Source organism: Typopeltis vanoorti, chromosome 7, assembly GCF_054136105.1.
Source record: "Typopeltis vanoorti isolate ZY-2024b chromosome 7, IOZ_Tvanoo_1.0, whole genome shotgun sequence".
NCBI lineage: Eukaryota > Metazoa > Arthropoda > Arachnida > Uropygi > Thelyphonidae > Typopeltis > Typopeltis vanoorti.
The window spans coordinates 103,719,006-103,740,218 of NC_143555.1; the positions used below are offsets into that span (position 1 = coordinate 103,719,006).

The following is a 21,213-nucleotide window of genomic DNA, read 5'->3' on the forward strand; positions in this document are numbered from 1 at the left end:
ATAAGTAATCGAATCACACTGAAACATTTCGAATTAATTAATTAATCCGATATGCATTATGTGTCGACAGTTTGAATCATGTTCTGATTTATTTAACTTATTCATGATTTGATTACATTAATTTATTTCTTAAAACATTAAAACTTCAGTTTTAACGTTTTAAGTCCCAGAAGTGCGCATTTTTTTAAAACTATCATTAAGGATAGTTTCGTATTTCAATAATTTTACCAATAACTGTTCACTTTATTTGCTTTAAAACTCATCTTCAAATGCTCAATATTTAAAGTATTCTATTTGAAATGCTCATGCATAGCTAAACTTTTTTTTTTGCATTAAATAATATCCCAGATCAAGCCAAGAAACCCAACTTGAGATTATCAGTTATCTGCAGAAAAGAGTATATGTTTTTGAATAAAATATAAAATAGAATTAATACTGTAATATATAAAAATATGAAGTAATACAAATTATTGCTCTGAATTGAAATTAAAATGATTTTTTAAAAAACACCTTAATAAAGAATATTTATTTGTGTTCTTAAAAAAGGCTTTTGTGCAGTTTAAAAGCAATGGAATACGAAGTTTCTACCAATTTTTAGGAGAGATAAAAACTGTAAAAATTTGAAATACAGTCGAACCTCGTTTAACGCAACGCTTGGTTTTCACGTCTTTTCGTTTAGCGTCGAAGCTTCCATTGGCCTATTGGCCTATATACGATCTTCATCACCTACTCCGTTTACTTTTGCGCATCGCTCACGTGAGGTTTGAATGATAACCGGCTGACGCAGGCATGGAACACCGCTGTCCAGTCAGTTTTTCAAACATGTTTAGTTGTTTATTAGTCAATTTTTATGTGTAATATATGTTAATTGATATGCATAAAAACATTTAAGACTATAAATTTACAAAGCCTTAATTAATAGCTTGGGGCAATAAATTTTTACTTCTAGGTCTCTGAAACGGATTACCTAACCCCATTGAACACGTAATTCGTTTAACGTCACTTTTCCTAGAACGAGGGTCGACTGTATTTGAAGACTGCTTAGCGCTTGTTTCACACATAACTTGGACTTGATCATTTTTATTTTCCAAGACTCCGAAAATTGTGGCCTCACAGTAATCGGGATTTCTTGTTTGAAACCGGGTTATTAGTTTAAAGTGCATTGAACCTAGTTTAAAAAGCATTAAATTTCTATTCAAATTATTTTATTCAAGCTGCAAACTATTTCACCAAAGCACAAAATCATAATAACAAAACTTAAAAACTCAAACTCAAAAACAAAAAAAAAAATTGTACTGAAAACTAAAAAGCAAGCAAAAATGTTTGCATACTGTAAATGTTGTGTCATTGCTAAAACTATTTTTATTGCCAACTGCAGACTGCTGAGATTCATAGCGGTGAGATCATAAAATCAAACACATGCAGATAACAGGTAGTTGCATGCAGTAAATTGAAAGTTGTGGTCTGAGACTACTCATCTACTCATTATATGCTAAGACCGAGTCAGATACTCTAAGAAGAAGTGGTGTCCACAAATATCTACCTGTAACAACACTGCCGGACGTCGTGTCCTCACTATCCTCTTCGCTGGGGTGTGTCCCTGTGCACGAGGACCCCGTGGACACCTCTGAGCTGGAGGAGAAGGGCGGGAGGGAGTGGTTGGAGGGACATGGAGACGGGGGCTTCCCAGAGAGCACCACTTCGAGACGTGAATCACTGTGGTTATGGCTGAGGGTGCCAATGTTGGCTGCGCTGGCTCGACGTCGGGGATTGTACCGAGGAGCCTCGCGGAATGGCACTGTAACAAAGTGGAGGTGGTGTGTGGGTGTTACAGAAGGTAGATTTGCAAGCACGCGCAACCACCACATACATATGTCTAATAACTTTAAGATGGAATGAAATTTTTGATTATCACATCTGGGTTAGATATTCATATTGGGTTACTACTCACTCTCACCAATTACAGCAAATAAATTTTAAATAAAGAAAATATTTAGCCATCTGTCTTCCTAAGATTCCTGTTTTTGCGCATGCGTATTTTTTTAATTTATAATTATATATATTGTGAGATATCGCAGAGTCTGAATGGAAAACTGCCATCAGGTGGCGCATGGACAGAGTGACATCACTGGAATATTTCACGTCATACTAGCGAGATACTTCAAATGAGATGATATACTTTTTTTTTTTTGAATAAACTAAATATTGACAATTTTTTTTTTTTTGAAAAAATTCAACAGTGATAAAAAGCAGTAATATAATCATTTTCATGGCTGCTTTTATTTGGGAATGTCACATGCATGCTTCAATCAATACGTGATTTAGAAAATGTTACGCACAATCATGTGGATTACCTAGAAACTTGTTCAAGAATAAATGAATCTCAATCTGTTCCTTTTACGTCATACTTGAATGCTTTAAAGCAACATGTTCTTATTTCACAACCTATAATGCCAATGTCTAACTCGAGAGTGGCTGGAAAGAACAGCAGTAGGACAGTGATGGCATGCAAATGAGGGTTTCATGGTAATACAACGAGTTTTTGGATTTCGCAATCTGTGCACATTGTTCTTCTAAATGCATTCTTTGTGCTCTTCATGAGGAGCTCACAAAAGTTGTATCTGCATTCTATTCATATCAATATGAATACCTGATTAGTCTTAGAATTGTGGAAGTATTTTGAGGTAAAAAAACACCGCAATATAGACTTTTCTGATCTACGATCTAGACCAACACAAAGTATATCATCCCTTTGAAGTAACTGTAGAAACGAGAGCGTTAATTGATTTTAATTAAGCAGAAAAATATCTATTTAATTGTAATATTTCTGAAAGCAGTACAGTTTTTATGTTATATTATCTTTTTTACAGTATTCTCTCAGAGGTTCTTTATTACTGATCAGAAAGAACCTGTCGATTTTTTAGCCAATTTTAAAACTAAGTTTATTTTAAAAATTAAAAAAAATAGTTAAAAAAATTTTAAAAATATTTTAAAAATTATTTTAAAAATTAAAAAAAATGTTAAAACTAAGTTTATTTTAAAAATTAAAAAAAAATAGTTCGATTTTTAAAGATATATCATACTTTATTTTTTATTTTCAAAATAAGTTTTAAGATTGCAAGCAATATTTGTAATCGTTTTCTAATGTGCAAAACACAATTTAGAACGCAACTTGTATATGATTTAATAAATAAATTTTGTTTTAATTGTTCTCATATGATTAATTAAATATTTGCATCGTTTTATTTATAATACGATAGTACATATTATTTTGTCCGCGCGGTTAGCCTAGTGGCTTTGTGCTTCGCAACCGTGCCCTCGAAAGGAGTGTCCTGCGTTCGATTCTCGTCGCTGACGTGAGGAGCTAAGGATCTTTCTCAGACATAGCCAAGTTAGCCGGTTTTCGGCGTAAACTGCAGGGTTTTTCTCCCCATTTTATCTGGGATTTTTCCTCCCTCAAAGCAGGCAAACCGGTCTTAAGAACACAACGCTTCACAGACAATTTCACGACCCCCACCTTAGGAATCAATAGTTCCTAATAATGTGTATCGTAGTGAGTTATGAAACCCAAACATGGGAGGCCAAAGGTCATTTTTTTTTAACTTGATCGTAAAAAGAACAATTTTTTTAAAAATTTTATCGTCAAGAGAACAAAAATTTAAATAGACTCGTGGGCTAACAAGTAGATCAACGATTAAGTAGTAGAGTATTATCACACTAAGTGCAGTCATGTTTTCTTCCTCTTGTAATAACTGAATTCTTAGAAAAAAACGTACCAGAATGCTCTTATCGAAATTTTTAAAACATAGACATGAACTTACTATAGAAGTAAATAATGTAATGAAAATTAAAGTATTTAATACAAACTTTTTTTTATTAAATACTTGATTTTTTATTTTATTTTATTATTTTAATTAAAATATTAAGTAATATATAAAGTATTTATTATCAAACAAAATATTCCATGGTCATTACTTTTTTATGTAATTTGCGTGTATAGAAAGTTCAATAGTTCCTAATAATGTGTATCATTACGTCATTACGCAATATTTTATCGGTAATAGGCATTTTGTAAAGGATATCCCATTCGGCATCAGATAATTGGGATAAATTAGGCCTTCATTATTCCTCCAAATTTTTTTTTTAGAAATTTGAAGCAAAATTGAGTGCTAAATTAAAATGTGTTAAACTACTCATTTACTTTATAATTAATTCTGCTTTCAGAAACAATACAGTCTAACTTATTTATTTACTTAATATAATTAATTCTGCTTTCAGAAACAATACAGTCTATCTTATTTATTTATTTAATTTTTTTTTTTTGAAAAAGACATGATCCTTTCACTGTTTTTAGCGATCTCTGAGAAATCTCACAATCCAACTTAACCAGCTTAAAGTGTATTACTATGTGAGCAATAAAGAGGTGTATAATATTTGATATTTAACAAACTTTTACATGAGGGTAAAAGTATCTTACTCTTTGATAAATTTTTAAAAAGATTTTTATTTTCTTTAAGATTTGATAAAATAATAAAGATATTTCTGTGACAGATTAGTCACACGGTTGATTAAACTACTACTTACTACTACTTAAGAAATAGGATAGGATCAATTATATCTCCATTCAATATATAATGCTCGTAGTACAGTATTTTAATTTCTGTTTCTCAACTTTCTTTTTATTTATTCATCATTTCTTCATACATTTCTTCATACTCACTTTTTCTTTATTCATACTCACTTTTTCTTTATTCATACTCACTTTTTTAGTTTATAAAATGCTTTTACCCTCTGTATATAAATTTTAAATGCTTTAAAAATAAATCATTAGTGCTGAAGATAATAGCATACTTCGTCATTCTTATTGCCTTACAGTGTTGCATCTTAGTTCAAAGGTCAGTCACCTATATTTTGTCCAGTTTACTTACTTTTAGAGTTTGATGAAAACAACAAGTAATGAACGGATGCTTGCAAATCATCATAATATAATTAAAAATTGATTATATTACGATAATCTTTATACCTTTTAGTTATACACTAAATGTCTATAAAGTTCGGTATTTAAGTGTAAACACAATTCCGTATCATTTTTCATAATTTAGGTGGAATAGAAGATGTCCGATTTAAAACTGTAAATAATTTAAAAATCGATTCAAAAATTAAAATAATTCGATAGTTCAATCGGTTCCTATTCATAAAATTCAAAAATTCTTAATTAGTTAACTATTACTAAGCTATTTTAGATAATTCGTGATTACTCAGTTTTCTTAATTGTTGAGCTACTGACTGCAAAATTTTCCTTAAGACTTCCTCCTAAAGAATACCGCAAACAACCATGCTCTGGGATTCGAACCAGCAATTCTGTTAGTTGGAATGTGGATTTACCTATCTTTCTTAATTGTTGATAAAAACTATTATATTGATGAAATGATTGTGATGGTGTTTCTTATATATTACTGAGCTTGTATTTTATTTAATAAACACCATCACAACGCCACCGTCTTGAGATTCTTAACTTAGCAAATTTATTGTTGTCTGAAATAATGTAAATTCTAAGTCGATTTTTTTTAAGTACGTGGTTAAACTCGAGTTTCCTGAAGAAAAATCCTACTTGACTATGCCAGAGTAGGCTAACTCGGGAACCATCTGAAAAAAGCTTTAGAAAAATATTTTGTCGAATTTATAATCGTCTTTCTTCTAGCTTTGGAGTAGAAATTTTCTACAAGGTTACACAGTACTTATTTTATTTAACAAATATATGAATTTTTCTTAATTATCGTTTAAACAGTTATTTTCATTAACCAATATCTATTTTTAACATATTATATTATATTTTCATTAACCAATATCTACTTTTTTAATATATTATCTACTTTTTAATATATTATAAATATTATATATTATAAATTCCATTTTTCTCGTGCATTAAAATTCAAAATCTTAAATAGTTTTTTATTACAAGAAAGATATTCCTTACCCTTAAAAAAATTGACTTCGTCATGCTCATTTTCAATATTATGATATTTAATATTTATAGGTGTATGAAAATTTTTAAAAAATATTTAAAAATAATAAATTTATCTAAATTTTTTAAAAATATTTTAAGTAAAATATAAGTTATATTATTAGTTATGAGACAAATTGAATAAATTTTATTAATAAATCTATAATCGTTATATTCATTACGGTACATCTGTTTGCAACAACAACTAAAAAAGTCTTTTAATATATCTGGAGAGAGAGAGTTTCTCAATACATAGCACAAAATCAATCTCAAAATTTAGATTTTAGCTGTAATATCAAAAACACTACTAGAAAAAGCCGATAATTTACGCGGTATGCTCATTAGCATACTAAAACATGAATATATGAATCTTTGAGAACTAGATGCAACACTGTTTCGCAGATAAGGTGTTCCTTAATAGAATACAGCTATTATTATTATTATTATTATTATTATTATTAAGAACAGTTGCTAGTCGAATATTCCATATATGTCTCTAAACAAATTTGGGAGAGCCCACAGTTAGCTAAAGTGTTTGCATATGTATGATGTGGAATATCATGCATTAAATATAAATAACAGAAAAAAAGTAACATATAAAGAAAATAATAAAAGAAAAAAATAAATAAAATGTTGAAACTTAATAAAGAAGCAATCAATAAAAACAATTTATTAAAACATTTTCATCATTCAATAATTTATATTTTATTTAACATTAATTCATTAGTACATTGAAATATTTACATAAATTTTATAAAAGCTAGTAATAATAAATTAATATTGAAAAATTAAAATAATTAAAAAAGTCATAATGATATTATCTGGAACAGTATTATACGATAAATTTTAATGAAATCATAGAGCAAAAGAATTGACAAATTGATTTCAATGAATATGAGGATTTTGAATATAGGTGGATATAATAAATATACCGATCTAAGGGAGATAGAAGTGGGTTCATTGGTGATGTCAGAATTTGGATTAGATAAAGGAATCCATGTTTGTTTCTTATATATTATTATGCTAACTTAAACACGTGCATTTGAATCATTTGGAATAATTATCGACGTATTATCTAGTCGAAAAAATAAAAGAAAATCTCGCTAAGTTCAGTTGTATATAAAATACTATGAAGAATGGAAACGGGTTTTGTCACGTGATTAGCTATCTGTAAGCAATATTCATACTAGTTAATACTTCTACTTAAATTCATACTACTTAACGAGCTGTTTAATGATTTTCAAATTCAAAAGAAAGAATAAAAAATATAAAACAGACTGAAAAATATTTACATACATTGTTTCCAAAAGTATTAGTGTTAGTATTATTATTAATAAATTCATATGGGAATATATATTTTTCATCTGGTGTAGGCTTACCTATGTACCTCTTATATTGAGATACAGTAGTTTACTTGGCACAGTTTATGATATGTTTCTGCTGAAATACTCCGCTTTTTCTTAACTTAGAATACCGTTTAAATAGACTTTGAATATGCTTTTTATTGACCATTTCTTTTTCTCTCACATCTTTCTTACTTATTCCACAATTCTGGTGACGATTCGGGCTGTGGGTTAGCCAATCCACTGGACCGTTTTCACTGTTCAAACATGCATACGTTGCCTGCTCAAGAAGTAAGTATCTAGATCGAATGTACAGTATGTGTGGACTTTAATTCTGCGCTCGTTATTAGGACAGAGCGCAACACATCTGTGTAGTTATTTTATATCTGTGTAGGTTTAGGCAAGTCAATCCACAGGTCACTTGTATAGGCGCAGCTTCAATGAAGTGTGATGAGCCAATAAGCTGAATTTATTATGTTTCCTGGAGATTTTTTCATGATTTCTGAATAAACAAAGCAGCATGTTCGTAATAAATTTAATTCATTCAAAATTAGCAAAACACGATTTAGCGAAAGTAACATACGAAGATGCTGCTATAATGTAAACACACTACAACTGCTACGGTATATGCCACCCCTGAACTCAAGAAGTTAAAAATAAAAGTAAAATTAAAAACGGTAAAAAAACAAACAAACAGATAATCTGAGGACATCGTTCTATAGACCCAACATAACACTTTTTCAAGTCACTTCAGGCTTCTGTTATTTATGTAGAATTGTGGTCTCACGCTGGGAGATGGATTACCACTAAAAGACGTTCACAGAGAGATTTGTGTTTGTGGCCACATTGAGGCGACATAGTTTGGCATAGCGGAGCCACTATTCACTTGCTACAAGGTATTTGGGTAAACCTCTTCAAGCAGAAGAGACTAGAATAAAAGTATCTTAAAGCAAAGAAATGCTTTAAAAAGAATAAAATAACATTACACTGAGAGTATAAGATTTTTTGAGGCAATTCGAGGAGCATGAGAGTTGAAAAGAGACATTTCTTCACGCTAATGCGCCAGCTCACGCTTTCAATTGGTTAAACACCTTTTGGCTTAATAACAGAGTGTCAAATATAATAGATTCGCTGTTCTCCAAATTTGGATCCTTCGTGCGACTTTCCCTTCCCCCCCTCTTATTCCCTAAGTTGGTATCCTGAAACGGATTTCGTTAAATGTCTCTGCTAACAATGACGACAAGAATGACAGGCAGATATGGATTGCAGAAACGGCTTACTTTGAAGAAGACTAAACTCTGAATTATTTAATTAGGTGTCATATTCTTTATGAAATTATATCAAGTCGGTTGTTGTTGTTGTTGTTGTTGTTAGTATTATTATTGAATGGAGCTTGTATTTATAACAGGCGGCATCGTAATGGGTTGTCGAAATCGGCCAAAAGATTTGTTCAATTGAACTTATAATTCTCCTAACGTTGTTCCAAACGTGGTTTGAATGCAATCACTGGTATATGTTCGAAGTCCCATTTATATCTCAATATCAGTAGATCCAGTAGACCTCGTTTGCGTTATTATTGTTCATGTTTGAATGTGCTCATACTTTTGGAAACAACGTATGTGCTCGTTGTTATTTATTGTATTTATGGTAAAGAAATGAATTTCTATGTGAAGATCACTGAAAGAAAACCGCTTCATAGAAAAACATAAGAATGAAATGCTTGATCTAAAGAATTTTACCAAAAAATTTTGAACGAATAACTAATTTTGAAGAATAAACAACGATGATTGTTATTTATATCACCTTATATATAATTATGCTTTTTTATTTATGGAATTGACCAACAATAGTGATGATCTATTTCAAAATATTGTACAGTGCTTCAGGTTTATTTGCTGTACCTGGTTTAGCACATTGATTAGTGAAGAACTATTGTCGCAATAAAACTTATAACTAAGTTAATGTCAGCATGTTTTTATGTCATTTGAGGCCCAGGTACATTAAGTAAGGAAAGCTCCAACAAACCATTACTTTGGATTACTAATTTACTTATATCACTTTAACTGAATAAAATTACAAAAGCTTAATTTTAATTAATAATTATCCAGTGCCACTTCGAAGGAATACAGCTGAGATGTTGCAGAGATGAAGACTGCTATCTCCGCAGCATTAATGCGGTGAAGAGTTTATTTATTTAGCAGCAGTTTTTTGAATTTTTGTTGAGATTATAATTTGAAAAATCTACAAGAATTTTCTCTCTTAAATGGTTTGGTGATGTGCATTAAAAGTTCTAATTATCAACTATCTTTAGTGTTTTACCTGATTTTGTTCATGTAATAAACAACAAACATAAATCCACTAACGCATTTTATGTCCTAAAGGGAGTAGACGAGGTCATGTATTCCAAACTAATCAAATTTTGGAAACTAGGAGATAGCCAACAACAATAACAGTAACAACAACAAACGCCATGAACTCCATCATTAGCAATCACAGATAGCGGGCCCAGAACTTTCAGTGATTTTAAACGGTATCCGAGAAGAGAGTACAGCAAACAACTACCGCTGTAACGTGGTCACTAATCCTAACACTATATATTATTGTCTGAAAGAATGAGAGTTCTATGAGTAGATTTGCTTGAGTTGTGGGAAAACCTGAGTTTCCAGAAGGAATAAACTCCCACTTGTCCGTGCCAGATATCGACTAACTCGGGAAGAGAGCTTTACAAAAAGTTCCACCAGTCGAGAATTTTTTTTTTTTAATTCACATTAATGCTGAATGATTTTATTCGATTCTCATGAAGTATATTTTTATTGTTCATTTGAGCATAATTAAAGAAGAAAATCTGAAAATGCCAGTATGTCTTTTGAAAGCTCATGAATTATTGCCTGGACATTTTGTGTTCCCCTATGTTTAAACCACTTTTATGATGACGCTATCCAACATATTGAATAATGGCATCCCACTTTGAGGTCCATAATCAATATTTAGATTATTCAAAGTAATATATTATATTTCCAAACAAATACCACTTTTCTGGTCAATTCTATAAATATAATAAAACCTTTGAAACCACGAATTTTTTCCCGTTAAACGCGTTTTGATCTATAGATGAAACTGAGTCTAGAAGACTTGACGATTATTATTTTAATCGAAAAAAAATGTGAAGTAATTTACAGTTTTATTAACAAAAGAAAATTGCTGTATTTCGTATTTTAATTAGTTTTATTAATTGTCTATATAGAAATTATTACAGTATTTTTAAGAATATAAAAGTTGCCTAAAAGTGCAACAAACTCCTTAGTGGAAATAGGAAATGAGAGGACTGTTTATTTCTTTTGATTAATATAATGTTCTGAACATGTAAAATTTGTAGATGAATTGTATTAAATAAACCACGAAGGCCTATCAAAATTTTCGTAGACACTCAACTGCCTTTCTTCTCTACAACAAATCGCCTCTCTCTCTCTCTCTCTCTCTTAATAAATCAATATACCAAAAAAAGGTCTATTGATTTATTGATATACCTTCGAGGTTTTCGGGTTCATCAGCCAATATTCAGTGAATATTATACACTAAACATTTAATTTCTGTATTAAATGAAAAAGACGTTTTCGTTTTTATTTTGCATGAAAATAACTTTAATTACTTTTTTACTTATTTTTCGCATTGTGTTTTTTTTTATAATATAATTTTACCTTATTTCAGTTTTTAATAAATGAAAATTTAATTTAATTTTAATTAACAAATAAACTTTAATATAATGTCATATTCTGAATTCAGCATATTCTGAATACCCTATTCAGAATATGCTGAATAGGGTATTCACTCATGTGTAAAAATAAACGGTGTATTCATTATATTTCTTAATAAATTTAATATTAAATTAATAATTATAAAAATTTGATAAAATTTTATAATTTTATATAATAATATAATTTTTATTATATATAACTTACAGTTATTAATTATCATTGTTTTTAAAGAATTTTAATTTTTAAAATAAACAATCTGCGATATATGAGAGATATTTTGGTGTTATACTGCCACCTGGCGTACCGTTGAAATAATGCAATCTTACGGTCAAAATTAATAGGTATTTTTGACTAGAAATTTCCGTTATTTCTAAAAAAAAAAAAAAACAGTACTTAAGCATATATAGCTAAATTAAATCAATTTACGAAATCGCTTTAAGCATTTTATATCTGAATGAAATTGGATGTTGAAAATAACTTTTAGAGCGTTTATTTAAATGTCATTTTCTTTGCCAGACTGAACTGGGAAGAATATGATAAATGCGTAGTGTTATCATTAGTCATATATGGAGAGAATTTCTTGCTTTCCTAATAACATTTTTGCGTGTTGGGGGTTCTTTATCGCTACTCTGTTAATGTCTTCTCCCCACACCTGTTCCCTACCTTACATTGGTGCAAAAACATGAAAGTAATGTCACATACCTACGTCCTCTGGCCTATGATTCTTGATTATCTCGGCCAGCCTGAGGTTTCCGGCTATTACTGCCACCTGGTGTGGGTTTTGATTGGCATAGTTCAGAGCACCTTTATCAGCGCCACGGAAGAGAAGCACTCGGGCACAACTTTCTTGATCGTTCACAGCACACACATGAAGGGGGGTATTCCCACTGGCATTACGAGCGTTCATATCAGCACCATAGAATAATAGGTGTTCTAGATGTTGGACCAACCCGTACTTACACGCCTGTAAGATCAACAAGGTGTAATTGTCATTTCTAGCAAAAAAAAAAAAAAAAAGCTTTTAACTCATTTGAATGAAATGAACAACATTTCACTAGAACAGACTTAGACTTAAAATATTTCAAATGAAAATGTTTATTTCAGGAAAAAGGAAAATTTAACTAATGTTTTTATTTGACTTGTATGAATATATACTAAAGTAATTTCATTGTATGACTGAATAACCAAGAACGAAATAGGCGACTCTCCTCAGCTCATGCGTCGAAACATTCTGCATTAAAGTCCAGTATTCAAAAAATAAAATAAATAAATAAATAATAAAAAAAATTGCTACTAGCGTTTTTAACGTACGTACTACAATACAGATACGTACTTTCAAATGTTTTGAAGTTGAGGCCCACTTCACGCAATTTTTTTTTTTTTCGAATTTTGATTCTTTAGCGACCTTTGACAGACTATTATCAAAATAAAAAAAACAGCAAAATAATAAATTGGCAATCAGATTAAAGCAGAGTTTCGTAACAATTATTATAATCATCTATTACCACAACTAGCATAATTATAATTATGCTAGTTGTGGGTGATTGAGTGGACATTTGATTGACAACTTTGAATTATTTTCATTTCATGATGATGATCCAATTGTAGAAAAATTTCAGTTAAATTCCGTTCTCAAAATTAATGTCTGAAACACTGATATCAATTTCAATGAGTTGAATTCAGGAATCTGTGTGAAAATAATCATTTATATAAAAAAAAAACAATCACATTTTACTAATACGCGGGCCCATTTCTCGCTGATGGGATGCCGTTCGGGATTATTATAATCAGATTTTTCTCTCTCACTTTCATCCTGTACCACCACCATAACTTGGAACATCTTAGCTTCCCCTGGAAGAAATTAAGAGAAGGGATTCTAAACTTCAATATCAGAATAAAGTACGTCCGTCTTAGAGAAGAGGTATCTTAGACTACAATACTATAACCTGTAATAATCAAACAATCCTGCAGTTCAAAATTATAAACTAGTTATTATGGTAGAAGAAAAATCTGTACAACTACCATAAAGAAAGGGATCAGTGATATAACGTATTCATTCAGAAATAATAAATTCCCATAAACAGACAAAATTCATGTGAAGATATAAAGCATCGGGTAGCAAAAGAGAAGGCAAAATGTGTGAATTTCATTAACCAAATGCCAGTCAAATGGAAAAGCAATATAATCTGCCTGACACATAAGAAAATAATTATAAAAGTTTGCGAAAATTATACACAGGTATTTATTTCTATGTTATGTATAACATACAAAGTTTTTACATCTAGTTTAGTAATGAGATTTTTGGTGATTACCAACGAGCATATAATGGCATTAATAGCGAAAAATTATTTGAGATTATGATACATTTTGAAACACCAAAAAAGATAATAAGACTTACAAGAATAGTAATGGGATATTCAGAACGTCAAGTTTAATTTCCCAGTTTCTAATAACTCAAGGACTGAAACAAGAAAATAATCTAGATCCAATTCTTGTTAATATCTCTCCGGAATACATTATTGAAGTATTTTCAGTAGATATTAAATGTATTAAATTGAATGTAAATTAAATCTATTAAATAAATCATTGCAGGTTGTACATGCAGATAACCTTAGCATTATGTAGAGACCGAATAGAAAGTATAGAAGAATCAACTCTAGGACACCAAACATGGTTCTTTTTTTTTTTTCTTTTTTCAAGTCGATTTTAAGAACTTAAATAAGAAGATCATGTGATACCGGGATGAAAATTGCCTACCACAAAAACGCAAACACCCTTTTGCTCAGAGGGAGTTGAATCCGCAGCTTGTTGGAGAAAATTCTATCCATTCGACCAACCAGGCTGGCAACATATTTGAAAATACAATGGCTACAGTTGCTAACGTTATTTGTTGCAAATAAAATACTCGCAACACCGCGTAAAAAGAGTTTTAGCTTTGCTCTTCAGGAACAGATATATTCGCTGTTTATATTAATATAGAATGAAATCATTCAACATTATTATTTCTTTACATGTGCGAAACAGGTGTGAAGAAATAAAACCCCGACTTGAATAAAAAAAAGATATCTACGAAGAAGAAGGATAGTTTGACGTTCGTTACAGTGCAGCAACGTGAAATTACAATTTTTTTAATATGTTTAGAACTTGCTGCTGTTAAATATAATCATAATCAATTAAGTAAAAATTCTCAGTTCTTTTAATATGATGATTCCGAAGTTCTTATATTTAATCTATACTTTCTGTTTATTTATTTGTGTGTTGCTCTGTTAATTTTCGTTCAGAAAAAAAAAGAAAACATGGATAAGTGACCTCTATCAGTTCAAGTTTGCATTAATATTGGATTCAATTGTTATGGGTAAGGACAGAAAGCACTGCAGATAAAATGGGCTGAGGAGGGGGGGGGGGATACTCGTATCTGTTCTACCTCTTAGTGTTGTAGATCCCAAGATACTGCATTTATAATTAAAGCGAATTGCTCTCACATATTAGCTGAAATATGTTATTTAAGCCCCTTCTGCTGAACCTTTATTTTACTGAAGATCTTTCCTACATTTAGGCAAATCACAAGAAAGTAACTTTAATGACCTGTACTGTCTCGTTGCCCCTGCAAAAGCATTTCCTGGGACTACACACATGCATGTATGTGAACAAGTTCCTACACGATCAAAAAAAAATATTCATTAACATAAGAAAAATAAATAAATTGAAAACTTTTTAATAGACCGTATCTTTTAAAAGACCAACCATCTTACATTCGTGTATAGTTAAATTTGAGATTTGTTGTATCTGTTATTTTTAAGATCGTATCACAGCAACTAAGACTATGATGCAAGCATATCATCTTCGATACTCGCGTGTTTTATCCTACTCTTCTGTTTTGCCGGAGGAAACACATCTTAAATAACCAGGTTACGTAATTATCAGCTGACTAAGGAATTGGGTTGCCTTTTGAATTATAATTGACGCAGCTAAGGCTATCAGACCAGTGCGTTATACAAATTGAGTTGTGTTCTTCTACTACTTGTCCTTTTCTTGTTTTGGGAGATGAAAAATTCTTACTTTTTCATTTAGTTAGTTTATTTTATTATTTTTTGTCCACTTATGGTTGGTATAACATTTATTTAATTAATATTTATACCTAGATATAAATGTAATTACTATCAAATTCAAGGTAGGTTTTACATGTGTGAGAGTAACACTGAAGCATCTCGAGGAAATCCAACTCCGAGTCGCATTCTGAGACCAACTTGGGTGAAAAAAAAAGAACATAGGGTGAAGGACCACTGTGGCCCCAAGCCGATAATGTGTAATTCTACAATCTTCGTATAAGAATACTTGAGTATATCCATTCCTCTTGACTTCTTTCTTTCACTCATTTCCTCACCTTTTTTGTTATTGTGTTCTTTTTTCCATACTATGTCAAACTACATCGTCATACATAAATGTTACATACATTTCTTTGCTATATTTTGATTACGATCTCTTCATTCAGCCAAATGTAGCAAGTCCCACTACTAGTTTTTGTATGTATGTATGTCTGGTAGTAAGAATGCATTGACATCATTTCAGAGAGTCAACTCTTTAAAATAAATATCTGGTTCTATTCTGAGAGATGTGTATGATGATAAAGCATCTTTGTCTCTTCCAGACATCTTTACTAATAAAGTTATGTCCATTTTCTTATCTACATGATAACTTAGATCCAAAGTTTCCAGAATAACTTCTTATATAATAAATTGGTTTTGTATTGTTAATATAAAGGGGATTCCCGACTAAGAGATGCCTTTCTTTTTGAAGAAATTTTTACGAAAAATGTTCATGGAGAATTATTCTGAAATTAGCCTTATCGTCAACAAGATTGACCATCTCTACTTTAGAGTCAATTTCTGTGTTTCCCTTAAGTGGAAGAATAACATTCTATTTAGTTGTTTCATAATCTATCTCGCATCCTAAAGAAAGTTGGAAGACACTTGTCTAACTTCTTGCTATCAGTATTTCCTAGCTTAGGGAATATCTTACTAGGCACTGAAAATCTCAAGACAGTTGCCATTGTAAAAGAATAGTAAAAGCAAATGTGATCTTCCCTTTTCCACACGGAAAGAACATTTTATAGATTAATGGGTTTATACGTAATATTGTATAATTAAAAAAATTCTGTAATATTTATTTATCGAACATAATTAGCATATAATTAGAGTTTGCCCCATGTTTCTGTAATATTTATTGCAGCTGGTCTTTCTGATCCTAAGGTTAAATAATTAGTCTTGTCTTTCGCATTTCTAAATGCAATTTAAACAATAGTATTAAGTATTTATTTTTATAATAATTAACATTAACAAGAAAAGCAATCTAAATATTGCATTAAGATGATCAAATATACGTAGTTAAGATGGATGAAACAGCACATTCTAAAAAGTACAACATGAAATAGCGTATTGAAATAAATCCAGGATAATTTTTCAATTTATTAATTATTTCAATATGAGCAAAGAAATGGTGTATCCAAATGCTATTTCTGTATTACTTAATATAATTTGTAAAGTAATTAATGCAAACAGTAAAATAATTGATAGAATATTACTTTTTTCAAGAAAACAGAAATTAGATAAATAATGTTCATCTTTTAACATTTTGAATTCATTAAAATTGATTAATTGTCTTTGATTTACTACTATTACAGTAAACCTCGATTTAACGGACAAAATTTCCGTTCAGTTGTCACATGTGAATATTCTTCTTCTTCAAGTGTCATCTCCTAGAAGGAGGTTGGCAACCATGTCACGGAACCTTTTTCTTTCTTTCGCTGCTCTGGAACATTTTTGGTAATTCAAGCCAGTCGAGTCCTTAATGTCTTCGAACCATATTCTCCTGGGTCTACCTCTCCCTCTTTTCCCATCCAATTTCCCATTAATTTCTGAATGCCTTCTTGTCTGGTTAGATGTCCAAAATATTTAAGTTTTCGCTCTTTAATTATTTTCATTAATATTCTTTTCATTTTTGCTTTCTTTAAAACATCTTCGTTTTTCATTTTCTCTGTCCATGGGATTTTCAGCATTCTTCTGATGGTCCACATTTCGAAAGCTTCTAATTTTTTCTCTGCTTCTTTATTTAGAGTTTCACTGTTGTAGAGAAGGCTTGACCAGACATAGCATTTTATTAATCTTTTTCTTGTGTCTATATTAATGTCTCTGGATGTTAGAACAGTTTTCATATCCGCAAAGGCTTTTCCTGCTATCTCTATTCTTCTTTTTGTTTCTTTAAAGGAATTTCCTCTGTCTGTAAACATTTGTCCCAAATATATAAAAGACTGAACCTGTTCAATTTTCTTTTTGTTAACAGTTATGTTCAGTTTCTTATTTATTGATTCTTTTGATATAATCATGCACTTTGTTTTCTTTAGGTTAATAATTAGTCCCATGTCTATGTGAATATTAACACCCTGTTAATTTTAAAATGCTTTTAACCAAGATTTGCTTATAATTAAATTAACAGGTTATCTTTTGTTATTAATTTCCTGTTGTTTTTAACAAATTTTGGCGAATAGGCCATCATATGTTGGAAAAACACTGTAGTAATTTAGCCGACATAAATGAGTCACCGCTCATAAAACATGCTCGGCGAATGATTAGCACGTGATCACACCGATCGCCCTGTAATTGGTTCTTTTGTAGCGTGCCGTGACTTTCTGCGGCAGTTTTAACGCGTGTCGGCCGATGCATTCGGAAAATCTACTTTATTATATAACGGACTTTCGGATTTAACGGACACCCCCTCGCCCGAATTAGTCCATTATATCGAGGTTTTACTATATTATTATTATTATGAATCACGCCTACTTATCACACCGAAGACAGTGATAAAAAATTCAACGAGATCTCCTAAGAAGAAACCAAATTTTGAAGTACTGAAAAGTGAACAGAGAGGACCATGGTCAACAACGAGCGAAGAACAAAGGACGTCGCCATCTTTACAATCACGTCATAGCTGCCCGAGGGAAGAAAGGCGAGTCATGTAGTGCATCAAATGCCTGGAGGATTTATCGTCCGGCGGAAATAATATAACTTGTACGAAAGGTATATAAAGTGATTTCTTCCATTCTCTTGGCCACATAGTTGTGATCCAAATTTGCTGACATAGAGCTGTTAAAATTTTAACTGCCTCTTCTCCCAGGGCTTTGAGCAGCTCAATGGGTATTCCATCTCCTCCTCATGCTTTCTTACTGGATATCTGTTGCAGTGCCCACCTCACTTCACTCTCCACTGGTACTAGTTACTGTGTATAATTCTGCTCTTCAAATTTCTCAGTAATTTTGAAGTCCTTTCTGTAAAGGTCTTCTGTATACTCTTTCCATCTTTCTTTGATGTCTGCAGCTTCTGTGAGATATCCTTTGTGTTTACTTTTCAATATTGCCACCTTGGCACTAAACTTTCCTGTTAGTTCTCTGATCTTTTTGAAAAGATCTCTTGTTTTTCCTTTCTTGTTTTGGTCTTCTATTGGTTGGCATTCCTGGTTAAAATATTTTTCCTTGACTCTTCTGGAAATCTTTCCTTGTTTCTTTCTTTAAACGTGATCAACGTTTTGACTGACTGAGTGTTTAAAAGAAACAGTACCATTTATATAAATCTAAAAGCACACGTTCACTATAAAGGCGAGTATAATCAAACATGGAAGCAAAAATCCACTACTTGCTGCATCTCCATTGCACCAAGCAGTGATGCAAATCTTTCTTTGCAGGAACCCAAAGTTTCACTGAACCCATGTATATATACTATTAGTACATGAATAAAAGACGTATTCTCTTTCTTCTTTTACTGATATACGCGTATATATTCAAATCAACTTAGGGTCTATATAAATAATAATTGTAAATGCCTATCTATGTTATTTTCGTGTTTCGTGATATTCGTTGAATAGTTTGTAATTGGTCATATTCATAGATAAATATAACTAAAATATAAAAATTCACGCTGAAATAATGACAGTCAGACTCAGTATGTGAAGTAAATACAAAAAAAGCAGTTTTTATAAACACACACACACACATACATACAGATTCAACTTACCTGATGGACCTCCTGCCAACCATGTGGGTCCGCTGATCCGACGGTGGCGTGGTCATGCAGAAGGATTTCAGCTAGTTGAGAGTCGCTGCTGTACAGCACGGAATAATAGAGGGGGGTTAGACCTCGCATGTCCTTGTAGTTCGGGGAGGCACCAAGGTCAAGCAGCGTCTAGTAAGAAAGATAAAAAAAAGCGCATAAAATTTCCAGGTTCATCACTAAATTTTGCGACGTCATGTTGGCCGTGGATAGTGGGCGGATTAAAGTGAACTGCTAATGTTCAAGGAATGGTCCCGATGGCATATTAACGAGGTTCCTGTTCCATTTACTGTTCCCTCCCCACTACGTTATCCTTGGAATGCTACCTACGTCGTCTTTTGTTACATAACAGAACGAAGAGCAAATTATTGTTTTTTTTTTATTATATCATTATTCACTTGTGTTTGTTTTTGTGACCATATTAAAAGTTAATAACAGAAGATTCTTGTTGAAAAATGATAGCTTTAGGTTTCTCGAATTGGTCGAAGTTATAACTAGAGTCATTTTAGAAATTTAACTACAACTAATTTAATCTCTTCAGAGAATTAGCTGACGAGGACATTGTGATATATTTCACGTTTTTATAAAAGTAGGAAAATGCACATAATTGTTTAATGTTCTATGCAGATAAATAATAATATGGAAATAGAACATCTTTTTTTGCAACACCAACTCAATTTAGCTTACAATAAAAGGGGAAAACAGAATTTCTACCCAAAATCATTGCACCACGTTCTTTACCCCTCCAATTACAGAGATGGACAACGAGGACATCAAAATCATCTCATTTGACCTCTGGCAATTAACATTTATGTATTTAGGAGTGAAGCAAGATGCTTTTCATATTCCCCACTATCTGTTGTGGTTACAGTGAGGTTAAAATTTATGAGCAGTTCGCTTGTCCTGAATGGGCATGGAGATTATGCATCACTAAAGGAGGTTAATATAGCTTTTGGTCTTCTATGTCCGTTGCCTTATATGCTGCAGCTTGCTGAACCAAATCGTTGGGGGTGTATGGACGTCTTTAGGAAAAACGTGGATGCTAAGGATTGTAGAAAAGAGAAAATATAGGGAATATTTGCATCTCTATACATTTGATTGTTTCTAACATACCACGGGGCGTTCAGAATCATTCTCAAGCATTTATTCTGCACTCGCTGTATTTTGATAATGTTAGCATTAGAGGTGTGGCTCCAGGCCGGAGAGGCATAGATGATTATAGGACGAATCGTCATCTGGTATAGCTGCAATTTGATTCTGTTGCTGAGCTTTCTATTTCTATTAATTAACGGATAGATCTGAACTATGGCTTTAGATACTTTTGCGCACTTTGGTTGAAAGATAGCTTTTTGTCGAGAATTACAGCCAGGTAATTTGTTTCTGTCTGCCAGGGAATTTTAGTATTGAATAGTAACACATCTCCTGCAGGAGACATTGGCCTTTTTGAGAAAAGAATGGTTGAGCTTTTTGAGGGGTTTGACTTCCAATCTCCATTTTGAGAACCAATCCTCCCGCCTTAGAAGGTTTTCTTGAAACTTTCTAGTAATGAAATGGGGTCAGCGAAATCTGGTTAGTATTGCTGTATTGTCCGCATACAGGTCAAAATGGAAGACATCGGATTGTGCTGACCTCTAGTATCCTATAGCACAACAACTTCACATGGATTGATGTAAGTAATTAAATGGTGTATATGAACACAGTAAAAATGATTTCTATTAAAAATTAGAGATAGTGGAATTATATAGTCAAATAAGGTAAATAGGGTAAAAATAAGTAAGATGCTAATTAGTTGATTAAATTTTACCTAGAAAATCTCAGGTAAATAAGATATTCTAACTATCTTGTTACGACTAATCAGTGTATTGTATTCTTATAATCTAAAATTAAGTTTATGTGCCGTTAAAAAAGGAGTGAGAGGTTTGATTTTTCGCTCACAGAGCAGTGAGAGAGTTAGTTTTTGTATGACGGATAATTCTACAAGATCAAATAGGGACAATGCAGTTAATAAAGTA

At 31.6% G+C, this 21,213-nt stretch overlaps 1 protein-coding gene across 4 annotated transcripts in view; it reads right to left on the reverse strand.

Moving 5' to 3' along the window:
* The window catches only part of LOC150104927 (uncharacterized), a 359,330-nt gene that overhangs the window by 55,019 nt on the left and 283,098 nt on the right, over positions 1–21,213 (reverse strand). For all 4 annotated transcript variants that reach the window (XM_090395423.1, XM_090395422.1, XM_090395424.1 and 1 more), the window contains exons 8-10: positions 19,166–19,333; positions 11,805–12,066; positions 1,544–1,798 (exon numbers count right to left, since the gene is read on the reverse strand). In XM_090395423.1, the coding sequence (XP_090251549.1) occupies positions 1,544–1,798; positions 11,805–12,066; positions 19,166–19,333 (685 nt within the window). The remainder of the gene's footprint in view (positions 1–1,543; positions 1,799–11,804; positions 12,067–19,165; positions 19,334–21,213) is intronic.